This window comes from Syngnathoides biaculeatus, chromosome 6 (genome assembly GCF_019802595.1).
Source record: "Syngnathoides biaculeatus isolate LvHL_M chromosome 6, ASM1980259v1, whole genome shotgun sequence".
Lineage (NCBI taxonomy): Eukaryota > Metazoa > Chordata > Actinopteri > Syngnathiformes > Syngnathidae > Syngnathoides > Syngnathoides biaculeatus.
Genome location: NC_084645.1, coordinates 9,820,012 through 9,837,757, shown reverse-complemented (window position 1 = coordinate 9,837,757; position 17,746 = coordinate 9,820,012). Strand labels below are relative to the sequence as shown.

Here is a 17,746-nt window from a genome sequence, read left to right as displayed (position 1 = left end):
TTTTGGACTTGGACAAAAGCAGATTCTGTACAGTGATGAGTTCAGAAACATGATTGAAGTTTGTCAGAAAAGTCCTTTTAAATGAAAGAAATTGCTCTGTTGATTAAAAATAACTTTCTCAACGATCTTGGTTTTGAAGGGGAGATTCAAGATGGGTCTGTTGCTTGCTAAAATGGAAGCATCCAGTGCTCTGATTTTTTTTAGAAGAAGCTTAACAGCAGCTTCTTTAAGAGCTTTAGGAAATTCACCAGACTGATGTGAGCAATTGATTATTTATTGCAAAGCAGCTCGCACAGACTAAACAGTTATGAAAAAGTCAACTCGTGCATGTGACGTCACACTTTGCATTGCGCCATATTGCTGGTCAAACCAAGATGCTCTGCAGTCCGGGAGTCGTTGAACCGCAGCAAATTTTTGCAAATTGACCGAGACCTGTTGTGCTCTTGGTTTTCACAATAGACAAGACAGTTCTTCAAAGAGATCATTCTATACCATCTGAAAGGATGAGGAAAGATCAATGGATTTCTCCAATTGAACGGGCTGTATGGTGGTTTGGTAAACCAGGGGTTGTGGGTTCGTCTCCCACTGGGGCCTCCACTCCCTGAGAAGGGTTGCGTCAGGAAGGGCATCCGGGGTAAAAATTGTGCCAAACATATATGTGCGTTCATCTGAGATGACACGCTGTGGCGACCCCGTAAGGGACAAGCTGAAAGAAACTTACTTACTTACTTACTTACTATGGTGCCCAACGAAATACTCTTACTTGTGTAGCGATCATTTAATTTCAGCGAGGAATTATTCTTGTCAATCTCAAATTACCAAGAAGTATTTATAATGCCAAATTGGCTTTGATAACAATGCGTATTTAAAAACAATAAACCATCTGTCACAGAGAGATTTACGGAGGTGAGTGTTCCACATTAAAGAATGGAGTCACCCAATTCTTTGTGCAGCACATTAGTTGTTTATTTTCTTTATGTTAATGGCACAGAATACACGTTTAGCTCACAGTATATAAAGAGCATCCGCTAACAGTTCTCACACGCGATACGTTTCACTGTACTGCAGCTTCTTATGGGAAACTATATCACACAGCATGTAAACTAACAAATGTATTGAGCAAAACTCTTCGAAAAAATATTTTAAATAAGAGATTTATATCCTAATTCCGGTGTTCAAGAACATACAGAAATCAAATATGACAAGTTAAAAATCGAAAATAATACAGCCGGGTTAGACATAAAAATCACTCAGTCATGCAGATGTCGCTCTTATTGTGAAGCAACAGAAAGTTGCACACTCTTTTCGTGTTCTATAGTTTTTTAACGTGTCAAGACTTAGAAATGCTATACAAGTTCAACAGCAATACATCTCAAACACAGAGATGACCCTGCCCCCACTCCCCAGTATCTTACTTGTAAACGGCACAAAACACAGGTTTAGCTCATAGCACATAAATAGCATCCCCTAACTTCTTACACGTGATACATTTCATTGTACTGTAGCTTTTTCTCCGAATGAGCTGGGCAGCGGCTGCAACACAGCGCCCCCTGCTGGCAAAATGCTGTTACTACAAGAACGAACTCAATTAGAGCCCAAGTGTCATCCTTATAAACATTCTAAAATAGATATTGTAATGAAAAATACATATAACGTTATTCACTTCAATGTCTATACGAACAAATAAATGTAAGTGGAGAGCGCGTCATCCATGCGCAAAGTTGCAGAAGTGTCATTCTACGATATCCAAGTGGTCGCCATATTGGCTGCATCCTCTGTCAATGACGTCACCCGGACATTCGCCAAGGAAAACACGCGGTGCACAACTAACTATGGGAGACGAACGCGTCCCTTCTGACACGGAAGCTCTTTTCGAATAGGAGAACACCACACAACCTAGTGAAGTAACTGGCGCAATATTACACGACTGTTTCGAGCCCTCGGGGCAATATTACACTATTGTCTCAAGCCATATTCAGATGATATGCAATCACAGCCAAACCGCAGCCCCGTCCGATCCACTTCCGCGGCGGAGATGAGCCATCGCGGCTCATCGCAACCGGCCGATGTGGCTTATGACGGAGCCGAGCCGTGCTGGTTTAGGGAGTTGTTCATAGACGCCGCAGTATGCGATGAACAACACCGTCGTTACTGCACGCACGCGGCTGAGTGAGGCATTCTTGCTGGGTTCTTCAGATTCACCGCCATCCGCGCAGCAGCCCGACGCCGTCCGTCACGCACATTGACATATTTCGTACGCGGATCTTTTGTTACGTTATGAGAGACCGATTACGTGGTCCACCCCAAACTATTTTTTTTTTAGTAGCTGTATACACACCTACCGGTTATTTGGAACCCACGCAGCTCTCGTCCTCTGCACCCGTGCAATCCATTTTTCACAATGAACCGGGTCTTTTTCAAACTCATGAAGGGTAATTCCATTCTCCCGAGTGTTCAAGCAATGTCCAGCAATGCAGTGAGCCGGCGTTTTGGCTAACAAGAAGGAACAACGAGCTACCTTCCCAGAGGTAAAACTAATGGAAACAAACGAGTCCACTTGGGGGTGCTGGTGTCCTTGACGTCACTTCGTGCTTCTTCTCGAAAACAAATACCTCGAGAGGATTTTCATGGCGGGAGTTACAAAAAGCTGTATACGTCAAAATCATGTTTTGTGGTGAAAAAACGCATGGGCCCACATTGGCTGACGTTTTTTCATTAATCTTCTTCTTCTTCTTTTCCTTTCGGCTTGTCCCATTAGGGGTCGCCACAGCGTGTCATCTTTTGCCATCTTAGCCTATCTCCTGCATCTTCCTCTCTAACCCCAACTGCCCTCATGTCTTCCCTCACCATATCCATAAACCTTCTCTTTGGTCTTCCTCTCGCTCTTTTGCCTGGGAGCTCCATCCTCAGCATCCTTCTACCAATATACTCACTCTCTCGCCTCTGAACATGTCCAAACCATCGAAGTCTGCTCTCTCGAATCTTGTCTCCAAAACATCCAGCTTTGGCTGTCCCTCTAATGAGCTCATTTCTAATCCTATCCAACCTGGTCACTCCGAGCGAGAACCTCAACATCTTCATTTCTGCCACCTCCAGTTCAGCTTCCTGTTGTTTCTTTAGTGCCACCGTCTCTAATCCGTACATCATGGCCGGCCTCACCACTGTTTTGTAAACTTTGCCCTTCATCCTAGCAGACACTCTTCTGTCACATAACACACCAGACACCTTTCGCCAGCTGTTCCAACCTGCTTGGACCCGTTTCTTCACTTCCTGACCACACTCTCCATTGCTCTGGATTGTTGACCCCAAGTATTTGAAGTCGTCCACCCTCGCTATCTCTTCTCCCTGTAGCCTCACTCTTCCCCCTCCACTTTTCTCATTCACGCACATATATTCTGTTTTACTTCGGCTAATCTTCATTCCTCTCCTTTCCAGTGCATGTCTCCATCTTTCTAATTGTTCCTCTGCATGCTCCCTGCTTTCACTGCATATCACAATATCATCTGCGAACATCATGGTCCAAGGGGATTCCAGTCTAACCTCATCTGTCAGCCTATCCATTACCACTGCAAACAGGAAGGGGCTCAGAGCTGATCCCTGATGCAGTCCCACCTCCACCTTAAATTCCTCTGTCACACCTAAGGCACACCTCACCATTGTTCTGCTGCCATCATACATGTCCTGTACAATTTAACATACTTCTCTGCCACACCAGACTTACGCATGCAGTACCACAGTTCCTCTCTTGGTACTCTGTCATAGGCTTTCTCTAGATCCACAAAGACACAATGTAGCTCCTTCTGACCTTCTCTATACTTTTCCACGAGCATCCTCAATGCAAATAATGCATCTGTGGTACTCTTTCTAGGCATGAAACCATACTGTTGCTTGCAGATACTTACTTCTGTCCTGAGTCTAGCCTCCACTACTCTTTCCCATAACTTCATTGTGTGGCTCATCAACTTTATTCCTCTATAGTTCCCACAGCTCTGAACATCCCCTTTGTTCTTAGAAATGGGAACTAGAACACTTTTCCTCCATTCTTCAGGCATCTTTTCGCCCGCTAGTATTCTGTTGAATAAGTTGGTCAAAAACTCCACAGCCATCTCTCCAAATTGCTTCCATACCTCTACCGGTATGTCATCAGGACCAACTGCCTTTCCATTTTTCATCCTTTGTAGTGCCTTTCTGACTTCCCCCTTAGTAATCATTTCCACTTCCTGGTCCTTCACTCTTGCTTCTTCTACTCTTCCTTCTCTCTCATTTTCTTCATTCATCAACTTCTCAAAGTATTCTTTCCATCTATTTAGCACACTACCGGCACCAGTCAACACATTTCCATCTCTATCCTTAATCACCCTAACCTTCTGCACATCCTTCCCATCTCTATCCCTCTGTCTGGCCAACCTGTAGAGATCCTTTTCTCCTTCTTTCGTGTCCAACCTGGTGTACATGTCTTCATATGCCTCTTGTTTAGCCTTTGCCACCTCTACCTTTGCCCTACGTCGCATCTCGATGTACTCCTTTCGCCTCTCCTCAGTCCTCTCAGTATTCCACTTCTTCTTCGCTAATCTCTTACCTTGGATGACTTCTTGTATTTTGGGGTTCCACCAGCAAGTCTCCTTCTCCCCTTTCCTACCAGATGACACACCAAGTACTCTCCTGCCTGTCTCTCTGATCACCTTGGCTGTCGTCGTCCAGTCTTCCGGGAGCTTCGGTTGTCCATCGAGAGCCTGTCTCACCTCTTTCCGGAAGGCCGCACAACATTCTTCCTTTCTCAGCTTCCACCACATGGTTCTCTGCTCTACCTTTGTCTTCTTAATCTTCCTACCCACCACCAGAATCATCCTACATACTACCATCCTATGCTGTCGAGCTACACTCTCCCCTACCACTACTTTACAGTCAGTAACCTCCTTCAGATTACATCGTCTGCACAAAATATAATCTACCTGCGTGGTTCTACCTCCGCTCTTGTAGGTCACGATATGTTCCTCCCTCTTCTGGAAATAAGTGTTCACTACAGCCATCTCCATCCTTTTTGCAAAGTCCACCACCATCTGCCCTTCAAAGTTCCTTTCCTGGATGCCGTACTTACCCATCACTTCTTCATCGCCCCTGCTTCCTTTACCAATATGTCCATTACAATCTGCACCAATCACAACTCTCTCGCTGTCTGGGATGCTCAGAACTACTTCATCTAGTTCCTTCCAGAATTTCTCTTTCAACTCTAGGTCACCTGTGGTGCATAGCCGCTAACCACATTATACATAACACCCTCAATTTCAAATTTTAGTCTCATCACTCGATCTGATACTCTTTTCACCTCCAAGACATTCTTAGCCAGCTCTTCCTTTAAAATAACCCCTACTCCATTTCTCTTCCCATCTACTCCGTGGTAGAATAATTTAAACCCTGCTCCCAAACTTCTAGCCTTACTACCTTTCCACCTGCTCTCTTGGATGCACAGAATATCAACCTTTCTCCTAATCATCATGTCAACCAACTCCTGAGCTTTTCCTGTCATAGTCCCAACATTCAAAGTCCCTACACTCAGTTGTAGGCTCTGTGCATTCCTCTTTTTCTTCTGACGCTGGATCCGGTTTCCTCCTCTTCTTTGTCTTCGACCCACAGTAGCTGAATTTCCACCGACGCCCTGCAGGTTAGCAGTGCCGGGGGCGGGCGTTGTTAACCCGGGCCACGACCGATCCGGTATGGGATTCTTTAGATGAACGCTCATATTTGTTTGGCACAGTTTTTACGCCGGATGCCCTTCCTGACGCAACCCTCTGCATATATCCGGGCTTGGGACCGGCCTACAGATTGCACGGGTTTGTGCCCCCATAGGGACGTTTTTTCATTAATAACATACTAAAAATCATCCATTTCATAACAGTAGCCCTTTAAACGAAGCAAATGTTATACATGTCCAGTCACACAAGAGTTGAATTTGAGGGGTAAAGTATTTTAAAAAATGTTGTCTGTATGTTGTGTATTGGGTGGGCCAAAAATAATAATGTTTATAACTGTACATTTTCTTAATGTCTTAGCCGTTCCACTCCAAACACAATGTGCCACAGGAGCGTGTGGCAGCAATACGGTTCCGTGTACGGAGGAGATGACTCCCTGTCCTAAATTTTTTTTTCCAATTGTAGCGCCTCTCTAGTATAAAATACTTCGACGAGGTAGCCACCTGAGTTCTTTCCTCCCTCCAAAGTAGGAAACCAATAAATTAACTCAATGGTAATTACTCTAAATGTCTATTATAACTTTTGTCTTTACTTGTGCATTTAATTCTATATCAAAAAGTCTCTGAAATAATGTTTCCCTTATGAGTAAAGGTTAACCAATGTAGATAACCGAGCTATCATATAAACTCCCCACTTCTAACTGTCTTGCAGATAGTCAAATAATACACCTGGTTATGTAACAAAAAGTGTGAACATTTATTAACAAAATAAAAGTTACAAAAACAAATCTCTTTACTCAACAAAGAGTCATTCAGTAAATAAATTGAACAAAACAAGTACATACTGGACACATGAGCTCGGTTAACCTAAGCTAAGGGCCCAAACAAAAATGAATCTAGCCGACAAAGCAAACGAAATTCAAACCCCAATCTCACTGCGGTGCTTCCCCAGGCATGAGTGAAGAAATGTGAAGGTGGTTTTTCCTCTGTCCGGCGTCCTCACGGTCCTCGTCCTTTTTTTCTTCCTTGTAGTCCAAACACAGGCCTCGCTAGCCGCATTAGCTCGACACTAGCGCCCTTGTCTTCTCCCTCGTGGACCAATACACAGGCCTCGCTAGCTAGCGTTAGCTGTTTGCTAGCGCCCAAACCAAGTCTCATGCATGCACTTAGCACATGTGGTCGCGGCTAAATCCACCACGTTACTCCATCATCAAAATTTCTTGCTCAACTGGATGTTTTAAATCTACTTTGCAAGCTCCCCGTGTGGCACCCTCTGCTGGTAAGAGCAAAGGACCTGGTCCCATCCATCGGACAGGACCGGCATCTTCCTCAACTGGGGAATCAATATTTTCAGCCCTAATCTGATCTTCTTTCCCATTAACTCTCAGACCAAGTGCATTCCTGACCTCCGCTTTGTCCCCAAACCGGTGCAACAACAGTCGGACATGGCTAGCATTTATGCCCACAATGATGAAGGTCTTATCGTCTAGTCTGGGAGTGGGACATATGAGAGCTAAGACAGTGAGTGTTTTAATATCTCCCAGCACTTCAGCGGGATATTCAAGGTCAACCACCACATACCCACGGTAAGGGTAACTAACCTCTGTTTCACTTAATCCCTAGATGGATAGACCAGATACGGGATGAATTGCAATATCAGATAAATACTCTTTGTACCAGGGCTCAAATATTATTGTCACTTGCGACCCACTATCCATTAAGGCCTTTCATGGTTGCCCATTTACTTTTAAGGGCACCAGACTAGGCGGTCCAACCAGCCCATCAGGAATGCCTGTAGTCTCAGGCACATCAACTGCACTCCTTTTGCCTGAGCAGTTAACTTCACTTGATGAGGCATCCCCTGATGGTTGATTGGTTTGATCACTTTTGATCATTTTAGACACTTTGCAGCAAAATGTCCAGCCACATCTGTAACAAAATGGACTTGTTTGAGTCTTGTCTGGGTTTTTGAGGGTAGCTTTTGACTGACTTTGACATCTTAACGGCTGACACCGCAGCTTGCGGTTCCGCCACTTTATGGGCCAATTTCTGTTGCACGCGTTATTTCCTCAAAGCAGCTATTTCTCCCTCAGAACTGCTGTCATGAGATTCTGCACTTGGCAGAATTTTCACAGTACTGTGCAAAGCATCTGTCGTGGGGGTAGACACCACAGCAGCTACCAAGGACTTCAATTCCTTTATCTCAGACTTTAACTGTTGGATTTCTGACTGTTTTGCATCCATTTCCTGTTGTAGGTATGCACTTTGTACAACAGCACCCATTTTTCGTCTTGAGGATTCATATTCTTCCTCGGTGCGTATCTCTTTTAACAGCTGGAGGAACGGGTTTTTTTTTCTTTGCGCTCTCTTAGACGAATATTAAGTAGCATCATGTAAGAACCAATAGCGCCATGCAACAGCTGCTCTAACCTTACTTTGTCAGCACACGCGACAGGAATGCCACCTCTCTTAACCTATTCAACGACTGTTCTAGACGCCTGAGGAAGTCAGAGAGCTTCTCCACTGTCTGTTGCTGTAACAGACGAAAGGCAAAATATAACTCCTCTCCTGATTCAGCTGTCCCCAAAGCATGTTCAAGTGCTTCTAAGCAGTCTTCTGGGCTGACAGAAAGATCGCTGGAATGGGCTGCTTGGACAATATCACGTGCTGGTCCTCTCAAACTCTCCATTAATCTACACCTTTTCTCTTTTGGAGAGTCTTCACAGTCTTCCACCATGAGCCGTGCTTGACCTAACCAGTGTTCAAATGGTTCATTTGCAGGTGGAGTGGGCAGCAATCCAGAAAACGTTTGTAATCTGCTGTGGCTTCCATTATCAGTAAAAGATTTGTTCTTGCTGAGTAATTCACTAACTACTTGTAGTAGGGCTGCTGTCGATTTGGTCACATCCTCTTCCGGCGAAGATGATTTAGGTGTCTCATTTCTGTATGTCCCATTTGTTTGCTGTTATCCAGATAACCTCTGACTTGCTGCATTGGTCTCCAGGCCTTTAGCTACTGTGACGACAGACCACGGTCCACCACCATCAATTGGATACACATCAAAGGGAAACATTTGTCTCGTCACAGCGTCTTTACATTCACACAAAACCAGGTACCGGTTCTGCTGGAGGCTGGATGTTCCCCCTCTGGCACGCACATCTCCAAGACTCTTCACTGTTTCCATTCTCTCTTGGATGGCAGCAGTATTTACTTAATCATGCATGAGCACCAACACAGTATGAGCCAGATCTATTGACTCCTGTTGGCACCATCCTCTTAATTGTTTTACCAACTCAGTCTGTGCATCCATTTTAGAACTCAAGCTATCAAAATTTACCAGCACAAAATTAAACAAAATAAATGTACAAATACATTTCACTAGTATCCCACCGGTGCCTCCAAATTATGTAGTGCCTCTCTAGTATAAAATACCACCTGAGTTCTTTCCTCACTCCAAAGTAGGAAACTAATGAATTACCTCAGTGCTAATTACTCTAAATGCCGATCACAACTTTACTCTTTACTTGTGCATTTAAGTCTCTTTCAAAAAGTCTCTGAAATAATATTTCCCTTTTTAGTAAAGGTTAACTAATGTAGATAACCCTGCTATCATATTAACTCCCCACTTCTAACTGTCTTGTTGTCAAATAATACACCTGGTTATGTAACAGAAAGTGTGAACATTTAATAACAAAATAAAGGTTAGAAAAGCAAATCTCTTTACTCAACAAACAGTCATTCAGTAAATATATTGAACAAAACTGTCACGGCCCATCGCAACGTGAGTAGGACCCAAATGCAGGACTCGGACGATGCAAGGTAGTTCGGGGAGAAACGTTTATTATTCCGTGGTCGGGGATCGGGCAGGCAGTCAGGTGCAGCAGCGGTAGTTGGGACGTCGGGCGAAGAGAGCAGGTGAGCGGGCAGGCAGGAATCGGTACACGGGAGAACGATCAAAGCAGGCAGAAGTGTCAAAGGAGTCGGGCTTACAGGGTTGGTCGGAGAACAGGCGAAGGTCGGTACACACGGGTTGTCGATCAGGGATACGGTAGTACTTGAACGGGACATGAAACTCAACGATCTGGCGCAGACCAGTCGTCATCAGGGTCATATAAATACACAGGATAATCAGCCCGCATGTGGCGCAGGTGTGCGCCTCCCAATCAGCGCAACCACGCGGGCACCCGCACAGCCCGGGCTGGAGCGGCAGGATCATGACAAAAACAGGTACACACTGCACACATGAACTAAGATAACCTAAGCTAAGGGCCCAAACAAAAATGAATCTAGCCGGCAAAGCAAATTAAATTCAAACCCCAATGTCACTGCGGTGCTTCAGCAGGCAGGAGTGAAGAAAGGTGAAGGTGGTTACCACAATAAATCAACAAACAAAAGTATTTCCTTTTCACAAATGAATAAAACACATTTAAATACAAATCCCTCCAAAAGAAAATAAAGTCAGCACACACAGTTTAACAGATATTCCACCACATTGCATAAAGAAAACTAATTGCCACTCTATTATACTGAACTTTTACCTGTACCAACTTTTAACCGGGTTACACAATCATCGTTAATGAATGCGAGTTTGTGTAAAACCAGGAGTCATTTCTTTAAATATTGGTTTATTTTGGTTGGTATTTGTATTGGAAAAAAATTTGAATGGGTCCATCATTATGTGGGATTTATTCTTGATTGAGAACAGGTCCAGCAATGAAGCATTTGTATACGTCCAGACTTCCATACGCCTTTAAAGTCTTCTGTGTAAATCTCGACAACTTCCTCATATCCAGTTGTCCACGACAAGCGGAAGCGAATTAACGGTCCAATTTCTTATCGATGAAAACATCAACTTCTCCATTAAATATGGATCCTCTATGCCAAGTGTCTCTCATTTTTCCACGTGCCTTCGTTTATTATGACCTTCTAAACGGTTTAACGTATCGGATAAAACTAAGGGTGTCGTGCTATAAGACATTTTCGTTTTGTCTCAACGGAATTAACTTGCAACAATGCTTTGTTTGACCGGAAATATGGCGATGCCACGTGATTTTATGATGTAGGTGCTGAAGCTCTATCAAGTCAAGACAACTTGTTGATGGTTTCAACTACTAAACAGTTTTCTCTACAGTTTTTTGGTCAACTGTATCCAATTCAGACAGGGTACTAGAGTTTTCCCTGGGTGGCTTCAGATATATCATTTTAACATTTTGCTGATGTGTGCTGATATCTGACCTGTTGGATTGTACTTTTTTGCTAAAATAATAGGCAAACTCATTGCATTTATCAGCTGTTAAGAGTTCTGGAGCAATCTGATTGGATGTGGGGGGCGGGGGTGGTGAGCCTGTCAACCACAGCAAACAGAGTGCAAGTATTGCTAAGTTCTTACTGATGATTTCAGAAAAGTGTTGCTGTTTAGCATGGACAAACTCTTAGTTAAAATTAAAAAGACTTTGTCCGCAGGGTCATAGTGATTTTGGATTTTAGTTTTCCTCCAACTACATTCTCCTTTACTAGACTGTCAGTTCAAGCTCTTGACCATCATAATGTTCCTCCATGGTGTTCTTGGTTACCTCAAGATGGTCTTAGTTTTAACAGAGGTGACAGCATTCATGACAGTTGAGATTTTCCAGGTGAAATTGTCCAAATGTTGATCAACCGTCTCAGCATTCAGTCTGTGGCAAAGCCACAGTCTCCATAAACTTAGCACCAGTACTCTCATTTATGTACCTTTTCTTAATAGACATAGTTTTTGTCTGAAGTTTTGGGAGAATCGGTAATTCAAAAAATACACCAAAATAGTCAGACATAACCATATCCTTCATGTCAATTGATAGAATATTATTATCCTTAGAGATGACCAGATCTAAGATGTGACCTTCAATGTGAGTTGGTCTCTTAATATGTTGAGAGAGTGGTTTTTAATTTCCCCCTGAAATTTCACCCCGTGGTCAAATATTCCAAACCTTTTGTAATTACTGTACGTGTATATTTAAAGGTAATTGTCATCCTTCAGTTTTGATTTGGTTGCATGGTATTTGTGGAATCCCGTTTTTATGAATAATGTTTGGATTAAAAAAAAAAACTGACAGTACTCTTGACGTCTTTTACTCCTAAATCCTCTCTGTCGGAAATAACTAATGCTCCTCTTTACCTGTTACTGTTTTGACTGGATCTCAATGATTAAAAAAAGTAGATAACACAAGAGGCAGACCTACAATAGTTGTCATTTTTAAAGTCAGTATCTCCATCCATCCATTTTCTGAGCCGCTTATCTTCACGGGGGTCACGGAATGCTGGGGCCTATCCCAGCTGTCATTGGGAAGAGGCGGGATACACCCTGAACTGGTTGCTAGCCAATCACAGGGAACATGGAGACAGATATGTCTCACTCAGAATCACACCGAGGGGCAATTTAGAGTCTCCAAATGAAAGCATGTTTTTTTGGGACGTGGTAGGCAACCGGAGTGCCCGGAGAAAACCCACACAGACACAGGGAGAACATGTAGACCCCACACAAGCAGGGCTGGGATTTGAACCTCAGTCCTCAGAACTGTGAGGCCAACACTCTCACCAGTTGCTTCAGCGTGCCACCCTTCTTGATACGATGTGTCCATATTAGGATCCCCATTGAGCTGGAAGAAGCTTATCCCAGTTGAGCTTGGGCATTAAACTGAGTGCACCTTGGCTAAACTAGTCAGCAAATTGTAAATTTTCCCATCAAAATCTGTTCTGTAATTTGCTTCTGAAATAATGTTTAGTTATTTTATGTAAACACTTTTTGGACATCGAACTCCCAGGTACAAAATCTACTTTGCCAGTGCTCCATGTACTGTGTACAGTTGTACATGTTAACATTTGATCAGTTTTATTTTTAAAAATAAATGGTGTTGGTTTTAAGTTCGGCACAGTGGATCAGCTGTAAAGTGTTGGCCTCACAGTTCTGAGGTCCAGGGTTCAATCCGCCTGTGTGGAGTTTGCATGTTCTCCTCGTGCCTGCGTGGGTTTCCTCCAGGAACTCCAGTTTCCTCCCACATCCCAAAAACATGCAACATTAATTGGACACTCTAAATTAACCCTAGGTGTGATTGTGAGTGTGGCTGTTTGTCTCTATATGCCCTGCGATTGGCTGGCAACCAGTTCAGGGTGTACCCCGCCTCCGGCCCCTTGACAGCTAGGATAGGCTCCAGCACTACCCGCGTCCCTCATGAGGATAAGCGATGAAGAAAATGGATGGATTGATAGTTAATGAATGCAAGTTTGTGTGTTTTTTTTAAGTATGGGTATTTGTATTGAAAAAATCTGAATGGTTCCATCATTATGTGGGATTTATTCTTGATTGAGAACAGATCCAGGAACAAAGTATTTGTATGCGTCCAGACTTTTCCACGCTTTCAAACATTTCTGTGTAAATCTTGACGACTTACTCACCAGATACATGTCCAGTTGTCCAAGACAAGCGGAAATAAATAAAATTCCACTTTCTTATTGTCGAAAACATTGACTCCGGCATTAAATATGGGTCCTCTATGCCAGTGATTCCCAAACAGTGTGCCGAGGTACAATAGTGTGCCGTGAGCGCGCTTCAGGTGTGCCGTGGGAAGTTATCCAATTTTATGTAATTGTTAAAAAACATTTATTCCAAGAAATAATGTATCTTTATTCATCTATTTATGCGAGTGAGCCACAATGACAGACAAAACAAAAAAATCCTCTAGATGGCAGGAAGTACATACAGTAATTAATTGATCAATTTTTGGTGACATTTACTTTTGTTGGTGTGCCGTGGGATTTTTCAATTATAAAATATCTGCCTTGGTTCTATAATGGTCGGAAATCCCTGCTCTATGCCAAGTGTCTCTTATTTTTCCATGTACCTTCATTTATTATCACCTTCTAAATGTTGAATGGTATTGGACAAAACCCTGGGTGTCGTGCTATCAGACGTACTTTCGTTTCGTCTCAACAGAATTAACTTGCAACACTGCTTTGTTTGACCGGCAGTCTGGCGAGCCACGTGATTTTATGACGTAGGTGCAGGAGCTTTATGTGTTGATTCGACTTCAGGTATCTGTCCTTTGAAAAACACGTTGTGGTCCTTTGTATCCTAACATACACTGAACAGGCATTCGATAGTCCTTATGAAGAATTTCATGTTATTACACCCAGCAGATTAATAAAAAAAAAAAGTGTCTTTATTCAGAACGTCAAAGATTACATCATGGACCGAAAAGCAATGATGCCCATGGCATCGCTTCAAAGCGCTACCGTCTTCTCATGTTAACATATTTTGCATGGTTGGGGATTTGATGTGATGTACAATATAGCTCCATGTTGCTGGCCTCCGTTCTTTCCCTCTCAGTGATAAATTTCTGACCACTCCCTTACAATTTCTGAGGGAAATTAAAACTCACCATTAAAGTAGTGTACCCTCAAAATCCTAGTAAGGATAAGCAATATTGAATATGGTACTCGATCCTGTATGAGGATCCTGTATAATGTGCATACCTAATGCTGTCCACCTTTTCTGCCTACCAAAAAACAAGATACCAAACTGAATGTAGCGGCAACTTATATAAATGCTCCAACGTGAAGTTTTTGTTTTTATTTTTATTTATGAGGCATCACTTGGTCAATTTTTTGGTGTTTGCAATGTGGTGCAAGCCAAAATGTAAATTACAAGCAGGGTTTAGATATTCTTCCACTCTGGTGAACAGAAAATAATTGCTTTGACATAGTTATAACTTCATTTCAGTGCCCGAGTACTGTAAGACAACAGTGGTAGCGGTGTCAAGTACTGTTGAAGCCCACGTCACAGAATTCAGTAGTTTATTTGCCGTATTGGTAAGGCCCTGAATCCAAGATAGGTTCTTATGCACGGGGACTTCCCTTGGCACACTGGAGAAGCTGTGTTGTTAAACTGATGTAGAGCAAGAGCTCACCAGGGGTTTTGTTATTTGGTATCAGTTGACACTGAATAGTTGCTTTCGCTGGTGTAACCCTCTCATCAGGCGCGCTACCGTGCCATCTACAAGAATTATAGTTTATTTATTTACAGTGTTTCATATTTATATACAATGCTGTGCTCTTTTACTTTATTGGAAACAGATCGGAAAATGTGTTAGGGTGGGGTTATTTTTCAGGCAATACGAGTTTTTTTTTTTTTTTATGCTTTTAATGAGGGCAGCACACTGGCGCAGATATAAAGCGTTGGCCTCACAGTTCTGAGGACCCAGGTTAAATCCAGGCCCACCTCTGCGGAGTTTGCATGTTCTCCCCGTATCTGCATGGCTTTTCTCTGGGCACTCCGGTTTCCTCCCACATTAAAAAAATATGCATTCATTGGAGACTCTGAATTGCCCCTAGGTTTGATTATGGCAACTGTTGTCTTGTCTCCATGTTGCCTGCGAGTGGCTGGCAACCTGTTCAGGTTGTGCCCTTCAGCACTTTCGCGAACCTCGTGAGGATAAGCGGTTCAGAAAATGTATGGTTGGATATCGACGGATAGGTGAAGCCGCGGGTGTCGAACCGCAAGTATGTAAAGATCCACTGTTTTTCACGACTCATTCTGGGAGACTTTAGGCTCCTCGTCACAAGGAGTCGCTGTGTCACAGCCGCTGAGCCAATCACTACAGTCCCTATCGTCACCCCGGTATTTAGCGGCTTTTACTTCCGGGTAGCTCTCGCGTGTCTTCACTCTCAATCTGCTCCCCTTTCCTGTGTGCTCTCGACCGGGGAGGACTGTGGCTACAGAAGACACCCACGGTTCCTCGGTCGCTGTCTCGTCACGTGGGGAGTTTCGAAGCGCCCATTCCCCGCGTAGCCGGCCTCCCATGACGCGAGATCCGCTGCGGGTGGTGCACGGCGGCGAGCGCTCCTCGTTTGGGCGACATCTCCGTGCTCAAGTAGCATCACTTGCTAACGTTAGCTAACAACATCGATCTCGACCCCACTACCGATCAACATCGGTATCAGCATTTATTTGACAGCGAAGACCGGACAACGGAGGGTTTACTGTCCTCCATTTAGCACAGGAAACTGATCGCTTCGCTCCACTAACGTTTTGTATCCAGGGCCCGTAGTTCAAGAGGAGCCCGTCACTTTTAACTAAGCTGTGTTGAAATTGCCAACAGCATTCCCGTGTGCCCTCTTTCGGAACCGCTTTCTTTTCTACCTCATCACCCCGATGCCTCGTCGTCTCTCTCCGGAACCTCAGTTTTCATTCTCAGCCCAACGGGACCGTTGCTTGTGACAATCCAATGAAGGAGATCTGCACGGCCATCAATTAAAGTCCTCTTCAGCCGTTCCCCTTTTTATCTTTCTTGGTGCAGAAGGAGGATAGCGGGCCTATTTATCCAGCGCCCACCCACACAATAGTGAAGATCCTTTCTTTCAAATTTGTCCTGAGATCGGAATCCACTCCAGATTCTCCGTGATCGCGAGCCACGGGTCTCGCCATGCCGGGTCCGGTGGCCGGGAGCAAATCGCGCGTGTATGTTGATGTCAACACACTGAAGAGCCGGGATTACTGGGACTACGAGGCCCACGTGCCCAACTGGAAGTGAGGACATTTCTTCTTAACTGTTGTTTTTCTTTGATAGCTTGCATGTGATGCCTGAACACTTAACATAATGGCTGCTTGTTAAGGAAAGTGTGGATCAGTGTCTATTATTACACTCGTAGCTGCGAGGGTGTGACGACACCAAGATAGTACAGTCTCTCTCCGTCCTTGACGGATGTATGCTATGAAACCACTAAAAACAGTTTTGCAAATATATTTCACAGTGGAGATTAAGGGTTAGCACGTCTGCTTTGCAGCACGAGGTTTAAACAAATGTTCTGGCCTCCCTGTGGTGTTTGCCCCCAGCTTTTGGCTGGCGACCAGTTCAGGGTGTACCTCAGCATCTCACCTACAGTAGCTCATCTGTAAGGACTGGGGTTCCGAGGTTTGAGTCTCGCTGTGAACAATGTAAAAATGTCAATTTGTGTCCGGAGAGATGGCAGTCTTCTCTGTACTTACTGTCAATGTGCTATGACGCAAGGCAATGATGGTCCCCGCACACTCAGTTCAAGTTACGCAGCACTGTTTATGTGGCTATTTGACTTAGTCTAGCTTTGCATGCCGAGATGTGCAACATGTATCTTAATGTGAATTGGATTTCCCTTTGAGAGAGTAATATAAACTTTAACAAGTCAGTTGAGATAGGCTTGAGCTCACCCTTGATCCAAGTGAGGACAAGCTGTACAGAAAAATAATGGATGGACTTTCACTGGAGCTGAAGATGTTTTTTCACTCTTGCTTTACATATACACACTGCACAGATTCTCTGTCTGTCCTCATAGCAACCAGGAGGACTACCAGCTGGTACGTAAACTGGGCAGAGGGAAATATAGTGAAGTCTTCGAGGCCGTAAACATCACCAACAATGAGAAGGTGGTGGTCAAGATTCTGAAGGTGAGCAGCTTTGAACCTACGGGAACCCCCCCCCCCCCCTCCTTTTTAACTTTGATAATGATGTATGTGATGACGCTGGGCAGAAGTATTGGGACAATGTGTCTTCAGTCTACTTCCTGGATCTCTTGTTTTTATGTTAAACTGCTTCCTAAGGCAGGGGTCACCAATCTCGGGCACAAGGTAGCGCCCGGTCACTGCATGAGTATTCTGCGGTCCTGTTCCAAAACAATAGCTTACGAGTGGTAGGACGTTATAATTTTTGTAGATATGTTTTAGAAGTGATCATTTGAACATGTAAACACCAGCAGAGGTGTATAGAAAGACAGTTTCATATTGGTATCAGTTTCCTAATTTTTGTGAAATTAAAATGATCATTGTCTTCACATTATTTATTATAATTATTAATAACCGAATAAAAAATATCAAAGGTAATTTGAGCAAAATTATTTCACAATTGTGTGTAAAACATCCCTCCTTTAGGATTAATCCAGATGCAGAAAAGTAGCTGTTACTTACAAAAAGATGGTGACCCCTGATCTAAGGTGTGTCTTTTTGAAATAGTCAGAAAAAGGCAAAGCAAAACATGTGACAAAGGAATCCTG

At 43.6% G+C, this 17,746-nt stretch overlaps 1 protein-coding gene across 7 annotated transcripts in view; it reads left to right on the top strand.

Moving 5' to 3' along the window:
* The first annotated feature begins 15,334 nt into the window (after positions 1-15,334).
* Positions 15,335-17,746, top strand: part of csnk2a2b (casein kinase 2, alpha prime polypeptide b) — a 35,196-nt gene continuing 32,784 nt past the window's right edge. For 3 of the 7 annotated variants that reach the window (XR_009795337.1, XR_009795338.1, XM_061822345.1), the window contains exons 1-2: positions 15,335-16,250; positions 17,012-17,144. Coding sequence is in view for 3 of the 7 variants with exons in the window: in XM_061822345.1 (XP_061678329.1) it covers positions 16,147-16,250; positions 17,012-17,144 (237 nt within the window). In the remaining 4 variants the exon portion in view is untranslated. The remainder of the gene's footprint in view (positions 16,251-17,011; positions 17,145-17,746) is intronic. The other 4 variants (XR_009795336.1, XR_009795335.1, XM_061822343.1 and 1 more) reach the window with 2 other exon arrangements.